General features: G+C 35.3%; 4 protein-coding genes across 4 annotated transcripts; 3 read left to right on the forward strand and 1 right to left on the reverse strand.

Moving 5' to 3' along the window:
- Window positions 1-284: 284 nt before the first annotated feature.
- LOC132047811 (uncharacterized) lies at window positions 285-857 on the forward strand. The gene has a single exon (XM_059438795.1). The coding sequence runs from the start codon at window positions 285-287 to the stop codon at window positions 855-857; it is 573 nt and encodes a 190-aa protein (XP_059294778.1).
- A 1964-nt stretch (window positions 858-2821) lies between these two features.
- Window positions 2822-3625, forward strand: LOC132047813 (uncharacterized). The gene has a single exon (XM_059438796.1). The coding sequence runs from the start codon at window positions 2822-2824 to the stop codon at window positions 3623-3625; it is 804 nt and encodes a 267-aa protein (XP_059294779.1).
- A 3181-nt stretch (window positions 3626-6806) lies between these two features.
- Window positions 6807-7649, forward strand: LOC132047814 (uncharacterized). The gene is made up of 3 exons (XM_059438797.1): window positions 6807-6960; window positions 7094-7152; window positions 7260-7649. The coding sequence occupies exons 1-3, from the start codon at window positions 6807-6809 to the stop codon at window positions 7647-7649; spliced, it is 603 nt and encodes a 200-aa protein (XP_059294780.1).
- Window positions 7650-10218: 2569 nt separating this feature from the next.
- Window positions 10219-11972, reverse strand: LOC132046369 (protein GRAVITROPIC IN THE LIGHT 1). The gene has a single exon (XM_059436987.1). It carries the CDS (start codon window positions 11889-11891, stop codon window positions 10482-10484), a length of 1410 nt encoding a protein of 469 aa, XP_059292970.1. The 5' UTR covers window positions 11892-11972; the 3' UTR covers window positions 10219-10481.
- Between the last annotated feature and the right edge of the window lie 5423 nt (window positions 11973-17395).

The raw sequence follows: 17395 nt of genomic DNA on the forward strand, positions 1-17395 counted from the left end.
CGACAATGCGTACTAGTTAGGGAAGGGCCAACCTGTAATTGAAGCCCATATGAAAGCAAAAGCACATAATTTATTCATTTAGATGACTCTGAATACTTACAAGAATGACTAATTATTAGAGCTTTTGTTTGCCAAATGCATAGGAATTTACCAAATTCCAAGGGATACCCACATGGCCACATTTCTCTCCTTGAATGCCTATTTGCTTATATAAATGGCCATTCTTGGTACTTATTGTTCATCTCAAAGTTCAGCTCTTTCACAACATAGAAACACTAACAACCATGGCTGCTTCTTCTTGCCACATTAGGTCAATTAGTTTTCCCAGCAGACCACACAATGAAAGAGTGGAAGAGATTCTCAACAAGCTCAATGCAGTGGAAGTATCTGCTGCATCAACAGCAGAGACTATCTGCCGTAGTTTACTTGTTTTGGAAGACCTATCCAAATGTGTTGATGATCTTCTTAACTTGCCTCACCTCTCCCAACATGGAAAATGGTTTGAAGATTTATTAGAAAAATCCATAAGAATTCTTGATTTTTGTGGCACGATAAGGGAATTAGTATCACAATGTAAGGAAAATGTAAGAGATGTAGAATCCTCTGTCAGAAGGAGAAAGCAAGATTCAAACGCAGAAGCCAACATAGTCAGATTCGCCTCTTTTAGCAAAAAGATGAGGAAGGACGCCAAAAGATTAGTCTTCTCCTTAAAGCAAATGAATGAGGAGTCTGAGAGATTAGTGTTCCAAGATACAGATCCGGAAACAGAATTTGCGATTGAAGCAATGAGAAAGGCCAATACAACATGCACTCTGATTTTCCAAATGCTCTTGTTTTTCTTGTGTGTGCACTCTTGAAGCCTAAGTCATCTAAATGGTCACTGGTTTCAAGATTTTTGCATAAGGGAATAGCATGTGAAGTCCAAGAGCCAAACATGAACATGGAAACCAGGGTAGAAATTTTTGAGTCTCAACTTGACAGCATTGAGAATGGATTGGAAAGAGTATATAGGTGCCTGATTAGATCAAGGAGCTCTCTCCTAAATACAGTTTCCTTCTAAACTGTATAGTTGACCAAATTTTGTATATATGATTTTGTAGTTCTGATAGAAAATGACAATATACAGGTGAAAGATTATATGACAAATATGATCTGTGTCTCTCTTTTTTCATGATTTTGTTCCCTTCAGTGTGCAATAAGCAGATATCTAATATAACAATAGAATGATATTACTCTTACATCTAACAAGTTTTGAGGGCTGTTTCAACCACAAATCATCCATAGGCTTTTCAGTATTACAGGATAAGATTGTGAATCTCCAATTTATGTTGTCATTTTCTAGTCAATGTGAAAATAATATACAGCCATGCGATAGTTTGGTCTCCGGATTGCAGATCTCTCCATCTCTTTAACAAATTTTATTTTTTTTAAATTATTTATCGGCTGATCATCTAAAGTAACTCAAATAAGTAAGTTGTTTCCATGTAGAAGAAAGGATAAACTTAAAAATTATTCAAAGATTGATGAGTAATTTAGCCTATTTTAGGACCTAAACAAAACATAAATTGATAATTCTTTCAAGGACACACACTATATTAATTAGGTTTGCACGTACAGTTTTACTGTGTTTGTCTGTTCATTAGCTTCATCTTCCTTAGATTATTTCGTCTCAAGAGAACCCTTTGTGTTTCTCCCCATGCTAACCCCCTGAGGGTTGATGAACAAGCGAAAACTAAAATTATAATACTGCAAGTACATAATTATGTTTCTAATTTGAGGGAACAATTTCAGTTTATTGTTTAGATTTCTTCTCCAAAGTTTCATAGAGTATAAGAAACTGAAGGCATGAAGACAGTTCAATGTTTCACAGGTATTAGAACTCACCTACCATGACAGAAACTGCGTCAAGGGTAATATCTGGACAAGAAGGCACTCTTGCACATCTGAATATGATATACTATTTCTTTTCCATTCGCTTTGCCCACCACATCTTATCACTTGCTAATCAATTAGATAGTACAGCTCACAATCTGCTATTCTTTGGTCCGTATATCCAACTACTTGTGGAAACCATCATTAGTAGGACCACGTAAACTTGTCCTTTCTGAATTTAATCTCATAATTATAAGAAGCATTACACCTAGTCAAGAAGCTAATACAGATGCGCTCCCAGCACCTTTTCAAACAAATTCAAATAACGAACTTCCATACGAGTACAATTCGATAAAATAAACTTCAGTCGTGCAATATGAAATTTATATTTGATCCACTAGCCCCTTTAAAATCTTGACACTTCAAAATATTCCCACTAGTCTTTAATCATTTATATCTCAGTTATCTAAATATTCTGTGTTCTAGTAGTTGACAGATTTAAGCTTTCATGGAGGAGGCAAGGGTACCTGGCCACCTATTCATTACAGAAAATAACTAAACAACTGAACAAATAAAGCAGGCTCCTTGAAGCTGATGCATCTGGAATCACATATTAACCAATAAAAAATTCATGCGTCACGGTATTGGCACCATTTCAGGAGACAGAAAAAGGCAATTCATTCAACACCACATGATAATGAGATGCTGCACGTTCATCCCATAACTATGAGGACTAATTAAAGTAATCAGTAGAACCTTTGTTGGCCAAATGTATAGCAGGTTTACGAGTACCAAAAAAATCCAGCAGTGCAATCACATGCTGATTTAATTAGGTTACTGCTCATTTTGTCTCCTCCTATGGCTGTCTGCCTATAAATACCAATTCCGAAGTTTCAATTCCACCACCAGTTTGAGATATACCCTCATCAGAGAGAAAAAACCATAAGAAATGGCTGCTCGTTCTTCAAAACCGAATCACGTTCGATCAATCAGTTTTCCTGGGAGATCACACCCTACCACACAGAGAGTAGAAGAGGAGCTCAACAAGCTCAAATCATTAGAAGTACCAGCTGCACCAAAAGCAGACACTGTGTACAATGGTCTACTCGGTTTGGAGAAATTATACAAGTGCATAGATGATCTTCTCAACTTGACACAAACCCTCTCCAAAAATCTAGATGCTAAATGGGTTGACGATTTATTGGACAAATCAGTGAGGCTTCTTGATGTTTGTGGCGATACAAGGGAACTTGTCTCACAATATAAAGAAAATGTAAGAGATCTTCAATCATCTCTCAGAAGGAGAAAAGGAGATTCAACTACAGATGACACCGTTGAAAGATTTACCTCTTTCGGCAAGAAGATCAAGAGGGATGCCAAAAGATTAGTGTTGACTTTGAAACAAATGGATCAAGAGACTGCGGTACCAGTCTTGCTAGATGCAGATCAAGATACAATAGCTGCAATTAGAGCACTAAGAGAAGCTAATACAGTATGCATTTCAACTTTCCAAATGCTCTTGTCCTTCCTGTGTGTGCCAAGTTTGAAGCCTAAACAATCAAAATGGTCATTGCTTTCAAGATTGGTACACAAAGATAGAATAGCACCTGAAGTCCAAGAAGAAAACACGAGCTTAGAAACCAGGCTGGAAAACTTCGAGGCTTACCTTGACAGCTTTGAAAATGCACTAGAAGCTACATTTAGGTGCTTGATTAGATCTAGAAGCTCGGTCCTCAATGTTCTTTCCTGCTAATCTGGTAGTTGTCATTCCATACCTGTAAATTGTATATACAGTTTTGTAGTTATGTCAGACATACATAAACTTCAAGTGAAAGATTGTACACCACTTATTGCCACTCTCTCTCTCTCTTAGATCAAAATTTAAAAGGTTATGCCTGTGAGTTTCAGCACAAAGAAAGCACTTAACAGTATCTCTTCATACGTGATATCAGGTTAAGTTTCTGTAGCTCATATCCATTGAAATGGTCCTTTTAAACCTAGAGGCAAACAGATAAAATACATAGCACATTCATTACATACTTGCTTTACATAATTGGCTCCAAAGATCAAACTAATGAAGGACCAAAACGAGGATGAAGAATTTCTTTATTACTTTACTTATCCACAATAATTTTATGCATCACTGATAAATTAAAAATATAGTTTATGATCTGCTTATCTTAGTTCATAGTCCAACTAAATATGGTGACCACTGTAACTATGACAATCTTGATTTCACCATATGTCTGAGATAAGTGGAAGCACTAGATCTAATCAGTAAACTTATCCTACGTCCTTTTTTTCTAGCTCCTTGGCCAAAAACAACAAAGAAAGGAAAATCAATATCCAGCACAAGGATCTGGCACCAGATCAGCGGGCAAAGCAGCCAACACAGCATTGTTTAGAACAATTAAATGGAAAAATTACTAATGCAACTTCGCTCAACTCAATATCAGTTTAATTTGACAGACTATTGTCGCATTGCTCAGCAAGCTTAATTGCATTGCTCCCAAAAAGTCCACTACCAGTCCCTGAAAACAATGACCTGTATGCTCCCCAAAAATAGATTTAAAGGGAACTTGACTAAGCTAAAATGTGGCTAGAACTCTTTTGAGAATCAGCTTGACAACTTCAGTATAATTTGGAAGGAACATAGGTGCCTGATTACATTACAGGGTTCTCTCCTAAATATCTTCTCATGCTAATCGGGAAACTTTATTGCAAGAATGTGAAGTTGGCTAGTCAGTTTTCACATATATAATGTTCATGGGAAGCTTTCCACCTTCCCTTTGACCTGTTGGTCGTGCCTCACGGTGCACCGTGGCTAGATACTAAGTACAAGTGCCATGGACAGGCCCCCTAGACTTTACACACCAACTTACAAGTGTGTCTGCCTAAATGAAGAGATATTCAATCCTCTATCAGAAGGAGAAAAGGAGACTCAAGTACAGATGCCAGCTTCACCAGATCACCTCCTTCAGCAAGAAGATGGAGGAGGAGCCCAAAAGTTAGTCCTGGCTTAACGCTTAAACCAAATGGATGAAACATTGGTGAATCAGAATTCCAAGATTCAGATCTGGACACTAGTACTAAGGGAAGCCAACTTAATGTGCACTTCAATTTTGCAAATGCTCTTGCTAGTTCTTATCTGTCCCGGTTTTAAAGCTAAATTAAATCATCTAAATGGTACTGGTTTTGAAATTGGTGCACAAAGGGAAGAATAGCATGTGAAAGTCAAGCAGACAACACTAACTTTGAAACTTGTCTGGAAACCTTCGACGGTCACCCTGAGTGCTTTAACAATGGATTTGAAGGGGCATGTAGGTGCCAGATTAGATTCTCTCCATCTGGTTCATTCTGCATTCTTATGAGTTCCTTTCCCTGCATACTTGAAAAATAAGATATCTCAAATAGAATGTGAAAGTCATGGTTATAACTCACAAAAGTTTGTAAAAAATGTAAAACTTCCTTCTCTTTGCTCCAGTGGGTGAGTCGTAGATTCAGTCAATAATTTAGTAAACATTAAACAAGAACAACATAACCAGCCATATATGCATGCACAAAACTAAATATTTAAATTTCCAATACACTCATGTATCCATTATTGATTTAATTAAAAATTGCTCCTTGAGTGGCAGCCACCAACTGCTGGACTAATTAAAAGGATGGAAATCATAGCCATATCTTGGAAATCTTTAACCACGACAAGGAGAAGATGTTCTTAGTTGTAATCTTCCGAATGGAGCCAAAGAAAACAGCTGGAGATAATTGCACTGGCAAATATTAATTAGCTCTGCCCATATGATTTTTGATCTGTGTTTGTCTTGTCACTTGTGTAAAATTCAGCTTCCTTTGATCAATGTGTCTTAACAGAACCTTTGTCTGTTTCACCACATGCCAACCATGACGGTAATAATTACAATTTTACTGTTTAATTCTTCACTAAAATCGCTGAGTATAAAAAATTAAAGCATGATAATAGATCAATTCCACGGATATTAGAACTCACCAACAAAGTCAGAAACTGAGTCATGGCTAACATCAGGCTAGAAGCCCACTCCTGCAATCTGATGAAGTATTCCTTTGTTATTTCACCTTGCCCACCATGTATTAACACATTTGAACCAATTAGATTACACAGCTCATATGTGCTCTTCTATAGTTCATAAGTAAGCTACTCATGGAAACAAACGATTACTTTGACCAAGTACATTAGACCTTTCAGAATTTCTTGGAATTACTGGAAACATTACACCTAGTTGAGAAGCTTATTGAGATTTGCTTCCAACCCCTTCCCAAACAAATCCCAATAGAAAACTTCCATAGATGCACAATTTCATGAAATAAACTTAAGTCGTGCATTATGAAGTTTATATTTGATCTACTAGCCCCTTTGAAAGTCTTGACACCTTAAAATATTCCCACTACTATGTAATTATTTATATCTCAATTATCTAATTATACTGTGTTATAGTAGTTGATGGATTGAAGCTTTTATGGAGGAGACAACCTTACCTGGCCACCTATTACATGATATAAACTAACTAAACAACTAAAGAAATAAAGCAGGCTCCTTGAAGCTGATGCATCTTCAATCACATAATAACAATAAAAAATTCATGTGTTATTGGCACCAGTTCTGAAGATAGAAAGGAGCAAATATTTAAAACTCCCACATGATTTTTTCAGATGCCTGACGTTCATCCCATAACTATGAGAAATAATGAAAGTGATAAATAGAACCTTTGTTAGCCAAATGTGTAGCAGGTTTAAAAGATTCAAAATATCCAGCAGTGCAATCACATGCTGATTTAATTAGACCATTGCTCATCTTGTCTCTCCTCCTATGGTTGTCTGCTTATAAATACCAACTCTCAAGCTTCAAGCCAACACAAGTTTTAGAAATCCCTTCATCAGAAAGAAAAACATAAGAAATGGCTACTCTTTCTTCAAAACCTAATCACGTTCGATCAATCAGTTTGCCTGGGAGATCACACCCAACCACGCAGAGAGTTGAAGAGGAACTAAACAAGCTCAAATCATTGGAAGTATCAGTTGCACCAGCAGATCAACATGTGAGGAACAACGGTCTACTCGGTTTGGAGAAATTGTACAAGTGCATAGATGATCTTTTCAACTTCCCCACCACCAACTCAAACCCTTCAAGCCCTCTCCCAGAGTCTACATGAAAAATGGCTTGACAATTTATTGGATAATTCAGTGGGGCTTCTTGATCTTTGTGGCACAATAAGGGAACTTGTCTCACAATGTAAAGAAAATGTAAGAGATCTTCAATCCTCTCTCAGAAGAGAGATTTAGCTATGAGAAAAGGATAAGATTTAACTATAGATGACAGCATTGAAAGATTTACCTCTTTCATCAAGAAGATCAAGAGGGACGCCAAAAGATTAGTCTCGGCTTTGAAGCAAATGGATCAAGAGACAGCAGTATCGGTCTTGCTAGATGCAGATCAAGATACAGTAGCTGTGATTAGAGCACTAAAAGAAGCTAATGCAGTATGCATTTCAACTTTCCAAATGCTCTTGTCCTTCTTCTGTGTGCCCCTTTTGAAGCCTAAGCCATCTAAATGGTCACTGCTTTCAAGAATGGTAAGCAAAGAAAGAATACCACCACTAGTCCTGGAAGAAAACATGAGCTTAGAAACCAGGCTCGAAAGCTTTGAGGCTAATCTTGTCAGCTTCGAAGATGGATTGGAAGCAACATTTAGATGCCTGATTAGATCTAGAAGCTCACTACTGAATGTTTTCTCCTGCTAATCTGGCAGTTGATATTCCATATACTGTAAATTGTATATAACAGTTTTGTAGTTATGTAAAAATGTGTCATCTTCAGGTGATTGAGTATACATCAATTTCATGTCTCTTTCTCTCTCTATATGTATATAGTATATATGGACTATGGAGTGTGCATGAATATCGCCATAAACACTGTTAGTAGGAATATAATTCAATACCTGAAATGGAGTCCAAATTTAACAGGTTATGCCTAGAGTTTCAGTGTATAGAGAGAGTTTTGCAGTATTTTTTGAAATCTGATGTCAGGTTAAGTTTTATCTGGAAAATAGTTTTAAGTTGTAGTGCATAAATTAACGAAGTCTCACAACAAACGCAATGCCAGGATGAGAAAACTGGAGATATTACTCTACCTATGATACTAGATATGTTGATTGGTCAAAAAGAGAATACCTAGCATGAACAGATAGGAAGGTCTTGGGTGAAGGAGAATACCTATCATTAACAGACAAGGTCTAGGGTGCAACCAAGGTAGCACTGCTTACAATCAACATCAAAAGCCAACTAAGGAGTTGTGCATCTAAATAAGGGGGTACAGTAAATAGCTTTCTCACACAAACATGAGGGCAAATATATATTTCTCAGTTCTTAGCTCATGATGAGCTGATGAGTAGGCATTTTGAACCATTGATTCTGCTTTGAAAGGCGCTAGTCAACATTTCCAATTTACTGAAATAAGATTTCATGAATCACACCTTGATGATAACATCCATCCTTGTGGACGAAAAGACATATTAACAAAAGAAACACAACAATGGGGATGGGGTCTGTCTCAGATACCAGGTTAAGAAAATGGACCTTCGGCCTTACACAACCTGGAAAGCTAACTCATGAGGTATGGATTTTCAAAGACATAAGAAGACAACAAGCCCGTTCTATGAACCAATGTCGGGCCACTTGACAGTGACTATACTACATATATGAGACTTTATTTTGATATTTATAAGACTCATTCCTAGAAATGAAGCATCTTGAATAAGCAATGCACATATATGAGACTTTATTTTGATGTTTATAAGACTCATTCCTAGAAGTGAAGCATCTTGAATAAGCAACGTCCGAATAGGAAACAAATGAAATTACTAGAAGTAAGACAGAAATTATTGTGATGATATGTTTAACAAAATAAATACAGCATAGGAAGAAGAAGTCCAACTAACCTACTAGAAAGAAGTTACGCGGAAAGTTTGTCTTCTTTTATGTCCTTTTGTTGTCTACATTATACAGAAAAGGCATAAGCTTCTACCAATAGAATCCTATATGTTTCAATGAAACGTCAAAGACAATAACCATGAAAAGTTCACAAGAGCAATGACAAATTCTTTGAAGTCAAAAACTCAACCACCTCACTCGATCAATTATTTTGCGTTCCAAATCCCATTGTAGCAGTCTAAGGATTGAAGAAGAACATGGGAAGATCAAGGCAACAACAGCAAGGACAAATTGGAGAAGTATATTACACCTATAGATGTCACTGAAATGTTTGGATGAGTTCCTCACGCAGCCATCAAAACAGCAAGCCATGTTTACGTATTTACTCTAGCATGATATGGACTTCATATCAGAGACAAGGAACAAGTCAAAGATGCAGTTTGCTCTTGCAGGAAAAAGAGAGATTTGAGCATTGAGCCTAGCACTGCAAAATGTGTGACATATAGGAAGAACAGGAGAAAGGTTGTCAAAAAGTTGGTCAAAAAATATTTGAGGCAAGTTGACAGTGTAGTTAAGGATTTGGTACCAAAAAAAGTCAGGTCATCACCATATGTACAGTACACCATGATGATAGTATTGAGCGAAGTAAGAGTAACTAGCCCTTCCGTTTTCCGATCTGTGTCATTGTTGTCAGAACCAGTTCTGTGCCTAATTAAAGCAGATAGTCAATGGATAAAAGATCCATGCACAAAGGAAGTCTAGCAAGTGAACTCCAAAAGAAGATAACAGCAATGAGCTTTAGACACTGCACTCTGTAGCTTATCAGATAGGCAATGAACAAATTGCAAAATAACAGAATCTGGTTTGGAGAAAGCAAATAGGAGACATTTCAGACTAAGGTTCAAAACATTGAGAACCGCATACAGACTAAAACAGTCTATCTTCCGGAGCTTAATCCATCAAGAACCTTAACATTGTTTCTTCTTAAGATCAATGTTGTATATTCTTGTCAAAAAAGAATGTTGTATATTCATTCCCCCTGAAACTACCTTCTTGATAGGATCAATGATGGAACAAAAGCTATCACTATGAAAAATTGAAGAGAAACATTGGTGAACTCATCCTCGAGCTTTGATAATAAGAGAAAACTCAAAAAGCAGTGATCTTGAAAAGAAAATGAACGTCATACACATATACACAGAATTTCTACCCTATGGCCTAGCTCCCTGATAAAGGGGCTTTATCAACTTACTCGAAGCATCATAAACTCAATCCAATATTACCTTACTGTATCAACAACTAGAAAATGAAAAGGAAAGAAAGATCAACATACGCGAAGTTGTACCAAAAACTGCAAAAACATAGTAAATGGACCAGAGAATAACAAAGGAATTTAAGGTTCGAAGACACCCCTTTTAAGTGATACATTCATTTCTCAAAGGCGAGCAAAGATTACATTTTTAAGTCTACCGGAGCAAGAACTATACTAACCTATTGAAGCTCACCGAATCATTTCCATCATTGTTTTTGCACAGAAACGATCCCCAAGCCAAATGTATCTCTTTTATTTTGACACCAACTAGTACTACTAAAACATAGACAAGGCAAGTAGTGCATGGACTAACTTATGTCCATCTCAAAAACTTAAAACCCATTTTTGGGAACTAAATAAACTCTAGCCTTAACAACAGATCCATTTCCAAGCTTAAACCCGGGACTAACAGGAAACCCGACAACTAGACCCATTCTCCCTCCTATCCCCATGGAAATGGAATACTTCACCACACTTTCCATATACTTTGGGTGAAACTCCGATCCATTGCTCGCCTCAAAATGACTTGGCGGAGGATCCAAAGAAAAGGCCAGCAAATGCAGCAGCCAAACAGCCTTTGCTAGTCCAAGAAACTCCCCATAAAACTGACTCCTTGGATGGTTCCCAGCTAGTACCTGACGTCTCTGCTCCAAATCACCAAACAGCGACTCCTCCATTTTGGGGTGCACAATGGCTAAATACTTCTTGAAACAGAAGTTCCCAAAACTACAAGTTGGAAGAATTCCAAGAAGTTCCATTGGATCCATTGCTTTCATGTCCCTGTACTGTGTAAAACACTCACGACGATGCTGCTCTGGGTTGAGCAGTGATGACAAGGTTCCATCCATGTAGAACGTCTCGTGATCGAATCCTTGGAACATTTTGCGGTTCACATAAGATTCCAGTGCGTATTTCGCGTGGTTGGGTCCCACAATTGAATCTGCTGTAGGTGTAGTGGTGTTGGATGAAGCAGCTTCAATGGATCTAACTGCAGCCGCAATGTCCCAGTGGGCAGACCGCATTAAAGAGAGGAGCATACTCGTAAAGGATTTCGAAGCTTCTTTTACTAATCCCACTGTAGTTTCAAACAAGTCAGGTGCTGGCGACATATTAACTGGAGTAGGTTGACTGGTGCAAGTAGCTTTTCGTTTCGACTTGCTTTTTTTCCCATTACTATTAAGCGACGTGGCGGTTTTTAACTTTTCTTTCAAATGATTGATCTCATTTTCTTTTGCTTTCACTTGTTGCCTCAATTCGTCGACTGCTGATTCATACGGAGCCACCACTTCTCTCAGAGTCGCTGCGCCGACTCTCCATTCTCCTCTTCCAGTGCTTGCATTTCGCCGGTATCTTTCCCTCAACACACCAAGCCTTTTCAGTTCAGATATCACAGCCACGTCTGCTACGCGCATTCTGTCTTGATCCCAAGGACAATGAGCCTCCTGTAGACTAACGTAAGCCTTCTTCATTGCCGACACAGAGTCGAACACTTCACCTAAGAGCATTTCCATTTCAATTACTTTCTCAGTTCTTGGCTCATCCTTTTTTAACTCAAGATTTTGGAATTTTTCTACATAAGGTGTGTCCTGTTCTTCTTCTTCTTCGTCTTGGGTAGTGTAATTGTCATCTTCAGATTCATTGGAGAGGGGGGCGTCAATGCGGGTGGAGGAAAGTGGGTTGAGCAAGCAAGAAGCAGTGACACGTTGGATCAGATCCGAGAAATTGGAGACCTTGTTGGCCATTTTCGGAACTCTGTAGTAACTTTTGGATCACAAGTGGAGAGAAGACTGACAGTCCACGATGATATGGTCAGAATGAGCCAGGAACTTAAGAGATTCACAAGTTTAGTTATTTACATTTAGGACCACTTTATTTTACAATTTAGTCACTCCAGTTATTCTTATCTTTTACAGAAAATAGTCAAATGTCAGCTCGTTTAGTAGGATGTCTTAGCTAAAATAGTCATGGTATTAGATGTGGTATTATTTTATATCATATTTGATTGATATTTTGGGGCATGTATGACTATTACATAGATTATTAAAGGGTGTATTATCTTATCTCACTACCACCCTGGGATAACTTAACCATAAATAAAAAAACTAAAATGACAAATTTAGCCTTGTTTTGTTCCAAGAAACCAAGCATCTAAGGGTATAATTATAACAAATTATTTCTTAAATTTTAAAAATAAATAAATATTCAAATGTTATCTTTTTAGTGCAATGAACTAAACACCCAACAAAAATAATCTCTATATTACTAATCCCTACATTACTAATTCCTGCCTTATTAATCCATGTATAACTTGTCTTTGAACCAAACGACCCCTTAATGTATGTACTTTATCTCATATTTGTCCTTCATTTACCTTCTGACTCATAAATAATCCTAACTTTATCCTTTATCTCGAATTACTTCTGAGCAATTAAAAAAATCAAAATATGCATGTCGCACTAATGGTGAAAGCCACGTAGAGATATATTTAAACTTATCTAATTGTTCATGGGTATATTTAGATTTTTTTAATTGCTTGGGGTATATTAGATCTTTTGAATTTTCAAGTGCATACTTCAAATTATTGTGTTTAACTAGTTTTCGAACATACTATAATTAGTATAACATTTTAAAATGGTATAAAGAGTATTAAATTATGAGTTGCACGAAATTTGAAAGGAAAAATACAAGCGCGAACCGATGAATGGTGAGCCTATTTGACTAGTGTTTATTGTTATTCCCAAGCACAAACATACTGGATCTTTTAACGAACTCCATAATTTGTGACAATTACCCATGACCACTTTTCTTAAAACAGAAGTAAATAAGGAAAGGGTAATGATTGCATAATAGATCAAGTTCATATGATGCAATGATTAGTTAGTTATCTCGCAATAAGAACAATGTATCAGAAAATATGAATAAAAAATCATATTCTTATTTTATATTGCATAGAATTAGATAAAAATAAAAGAACACTAACATTTACAAATAATGAAAGAGAACAAAGGTACTTGCCTTCTAACTTCTACAATAAAAAAAGGGAAAAGGGTCAAAAATACCCCTCTACTTTGAGAAAAGAGCTAAATATATCCTTCATTATAAATTTGGGTCAAAAATACCCCTTCCGTTATTAAAGTTTTTAAATATACCCCAGTTTTAACAGAAATCTCCAATTTAACCCGATTTCATTTTTAAACCCACTAAATTTAAACCCGACCCAACTAAATAAAGAAAACCATATGTGTTACCCGCTCTTGTGCCTAGTGGCTTCAGATGTATTACTCGGGAACAAGTTGGTCACATATGGGTTTTTTATGTAGTTGGATCGGGTTTAAAAATAAAATCGGGTTATGTTGGGGATTTTCGTTAAGATAGGGGTATATTTGAAAACTTTAATGACGTGAGGGGTATTTTTGACCTAAATTTATAATGGAGGATAATTTTAACCCTTTTCCCAAAGTAGAGGAGCATTTTTTACCCTTTTCTCTATAAAAAAATTAAAATTGTAATATGATTCAAATTAATACCATTCTCTTCTCCATATGTGCAATATAAATTACAAAATGAAAGAAAACGTCGTACGGAAAAAGCAGTTTCAACTTTACCTCAGGAGGTAACACAAAATATGATGGAGAGGAGAAGGTGAAGGCCAAATGCTTCTTCCACTATACATGACGAATCACAGAGCAATACAAAGCAAAATAACAACAATAATTAGTACGAACTTGAACATATTAAATTAACAATGTAAAGCAAAATAAGAATGCAATGGTTAAGTAACAATTGCATTCCTAAAGATATGTATTCTGACTTGGAAAAAGAGTTTAGAAATTTCAATACCGAGAATTAAGCAAATGGCCTTCAAAACTGGTGTGGGAGTTTCGTGGAATTCATTCAGTAAATTGAAAAAAAAAAAAATGGAGACTTTTAGGCTTCTTACTACATGGAATATAAAAAGATTGCAACTATAATGTGCGGATGAATTCATAAGCACAAATGGTTTAAGTATCATAATGCTCCCTCCGTTCACTTTTACTTGATTTTTACTTGTCCATTTTTGCATATCAAGAGAAAAATAATTTACTTTTTCTGTTTTACCCTTAGCATTAATTACTCATTCCAAATCATTTTCCAAATCCATTAAGAAGTCATACACCAATTAATATGGGTATGATAGTAAAACATGTACTTCATTTATTATTTCTAAGTGATGTGTAAAGTTCATGTTAAGTTAAAGTGAATGGAGTGAGTATTTATTACTCATCTTCCATTTCACAACAGAATTGAAGATTCAAACGATACACCTAATCTGCACGTTTAGAAGTTTAAATTATGATTATGTATCATTAGTAATATATTTATAACTCATCCATTTCACCTCAGAATTGAAGAATCAAAAGATACACTTAATTGCACGTTAAGAAATTAAAATTAATCATAATGGGAGGTACTTTTACTTTTAGGTAGATAATAATTGTAAAGTACTTGCTCCAGATAAAAAAGAGTGTCCATTTAGCTATTTGCATACTAGCTCCTAGAAAAAATAGATAATTTGATTAAACTGTCCCTAATTAAATAGGTACTAGGATTTGATCACATAGCACTTAATAGGGACAAATATAAAAAAATAAAAAAATAAGCTAATTCTTTCTTATTTGATAAGTATTACACTTTTTTTACCCAAGTTAAAAAAGACTAAGTGGACTTTTTTTTTTAATCCGGAGGGAGTACTAATTACATAAAAAAATTATTAAGTTATTAGAAAGCAGAGAAAATAAAGGTCTTCTCCTTTCCTCCAAACTTAATGTGTAGTTAATTTTTGTTATCTTCATTAGAAGATAGAGAATATGAAAAGCCTTACTAGCCGTTTGGACATGCGGTTTGAAATTATGAAATAAAATCAGCGTTTGGACATGCATTTCATCTCATGATTTCAAACCATGGTTTGAAATCCCAAATCATCCAAAAAGGCAAGATTTGGGGTTTCAAATCATGGTTTCAAAAATTTGTCCCATAAATTTATATTTTGTAAACAAAGACCATCTAAGTTGATGGATATCTTTAACAATTACTCCCACAAATCATTTACCAACCTCATTAACTTCCACCAACCTTTACTTATGTCTACCAATCTTTATTTATGTCTACCTTTATTTATGTCCACCAACCTCATTACTATTTATGTTAAAATTTTCGTTTTTATTGAACTAAAATTTGATTAATTGGTGTTGTATTTTTTAGAAAAGGCCTCTAAGAATAAGAGTATTAATTTTGTTATGAACTATGACTTGCTCATTTGGTAAGATTGTATAAGAATTAGGAATGTTTTGATAGTTTTCACAACTTGTGGGTTTTATGCCTATAAGAAAAATACAACTTAAGATATCCAAATCAGACATGTCAAAAATGATTTCAAACCATAGCTTGAAACCATGATTTCGCATCATATTCAAAACCATGTCCAAACGGCTCCTTAGTAAATGCTAATCATATGAATGGGCGTCATATTTGTATTTATTACAATCAATTTTTTTTTAAAAAAAATAGATGCGTATTTACATCTTTGTACAAAAAGCCACTTTTGAAGTAATGTTTGGTTGAAGGGCAAAATTGTCACTCAATTTTTGATGGGTAAATTCGTAATTCAACTTTTAACTTTCATTGTTCCCACTTTATGATGATATAATATATGATATGATGTTAAATATGAACAATCATCTTGCCAAAAAAGCATGAAGAACTAATTGAAATAATTAATTTAGAAATTAAAAGAACTAAGCATAGCTCAAGTACGACTCAAATCTTAATATTAAGTCGTCTTTGTTGTTTTTTTAAAGTTCATTTACAGTGAGTTGATAACGAAGTCATTTTTAAGAATGATACTTGATGATTAATTTTGGTGTTCCATGACCAACAAAGTGAGTTTGATTTTGTGAATGTTCCTAAGCTGAATTGATTATAATTGTCTCGGCACAATTCAAAGAACACTGTTAGTAACTTAAGAACTTTTATGTTGAGCTTCAATTTGAATTTTGTTAGAATTGAATGACGATTTGAAACTTGTTAAAAACGATCTAAAGAGTTGAACTAAAATTTGAGAGGAGAGTGGTATTGTGTTGCAAGGATTGGTGATGGTGGAAAAGATGAACAAAAGTGGGGTTGAAGAAGATGAGATGTCTAAATGGGCGGTGTTCTTTTTATGTTTTTAACTGCCATTAAACTTTTTTATATTCTTTATGTGTATACGGAAATGATTCAACAACAAATAACTAATCGAAATATAGATTCATCTCAGATGACAAACCATTTTGAAATCAATAATTTTTTTAGTTCAATATTTGTTGGAATTGACACTTTCGATTCAGATAGATCGTATCCTGTAAATTTAAAATTCTTTCTTTTGTATTCTTTAATGACCAATAATTGAATTTCTTAATTAAATAATTAGAAATAGGGGCTGATGAACATAAAAATGATATGTATTAAATACATTTTAAAATATTAGATATGTAAGGATAATTCATATTAGAGAAGCGTGTCATATGAATTTGACCTCAAATTAGGGAGTAAACTACGTAGTTTGCTTTTTTGATTGTCTTATTTGCCATGATTGTTAAAGGAGAACGTACGTATCTCACCCATGTGGTGTGCCAAATCTGAGTGTTCAGGAGACACTTTAACTCTTCCAATTAGGAGACCAAGAACACTTTTTCCCGATGACTCACTAGTCTTTCGCAAGATCACTCAACACTTTTAGATACATCAAACAAAAGTTTCCCATTTTTGCAAAGGAACTAATCATAGTGTATGACGATTCTAACTAGGAGCATAATATCCCCGCCAAGAATAACTTTAAGATGCTGCCAAGAATAACTTTAAGATGCTTTTGGCTACATGATATATCAAACAAAAGTTTCCACTTTTTGCAAAAGAAATAATCATAGTGTCTGATGATTCTAGATAGGAGCATATCCTCCCTGCTAATATAATATCCATGCCAAGAATCATTTAAGCAAAGTGGAAACATAACGTGTCATACCGTGATGAATACTGAAGAATACGACATTTAAGCTACAAAAGTAAATCTCTCCTGGGCACTTTTTTATTGCTAACCAAGTACATCTGTACATACTCTTGGATAAAGAGTAAAAGAAATCTAAATGGGACTTTGTGAGGATCTTTGGATAGAATAAATTAACCGCTATACCATAGAAAACTGAAAAATAATGTATGTAAAAAGTGTGTT

This window comes from Lycium ferocissimum, chromosome 2 (genome assembly GCF_029784015.1).
Source record: "Lycium ferocissimum isolate CSIRO_LF1 chromosome 2, AGI_CSIRO_Lferr_CH_V1, whole genome shotgun sequence".
Classification (NCBI taxonomy): domain Eukaryota; kingdom Viridiplantae; phylum Streptophyta; class Magnoliopsida; order Solanales; family Solanaceae; genus Lycium; species Lycium ferocissimum.

What these genes read in the sequence shown, in the direction of transcription:
- LOC132047811 (XM_059438795.1), top strand. Translation starts at nt 285, where the DNA reads ATGGCTGCTTCTTCTTGCCACATTAGGTCAATTAGTTTTCCCAGCAGA.
- LOC132047813 (XM_059438796.1), top strand. Translation starts at nt 2,822, where the DNA reads ATGGCTGCTCGTTCTTCAAAACCGAATCACGTTCGATCAATCAGTTTT.
- LOC132047814 (XM_059438797.1), top strand. Translation starts at nt 6,807, where the DNA reads ATGGCTACTCTTTCTTCAAAACCTAATCACGTTCGATCAATCAGTTTG. An exon ending in TCAACATGTGAGGAACAACG is followed by an intron (nt 6,961 to 7,093) that starts GTCTACTCGGTT and finishes TGGATAATTCAG; the next exon opens with TGGGGCTTCTTGATCTTTGT. An exon ending in TCTCACAATGTAAAGAAAAT is followed by an intron (nt 7,153 to 7,259) that starts GTAAGAGATCTT and finishes TTCATCAAGAAG; the next exon opens with ATCAAGAGGGACGCCAAAAG.
- LOC132046369 (XM_059436987.1), bottom strand. Translation starts at nt 11,891, where the DNA reads ATGGCCAACAAGGTCTCCAATTTCTCGGATCTGATCCAACGTGTCACT.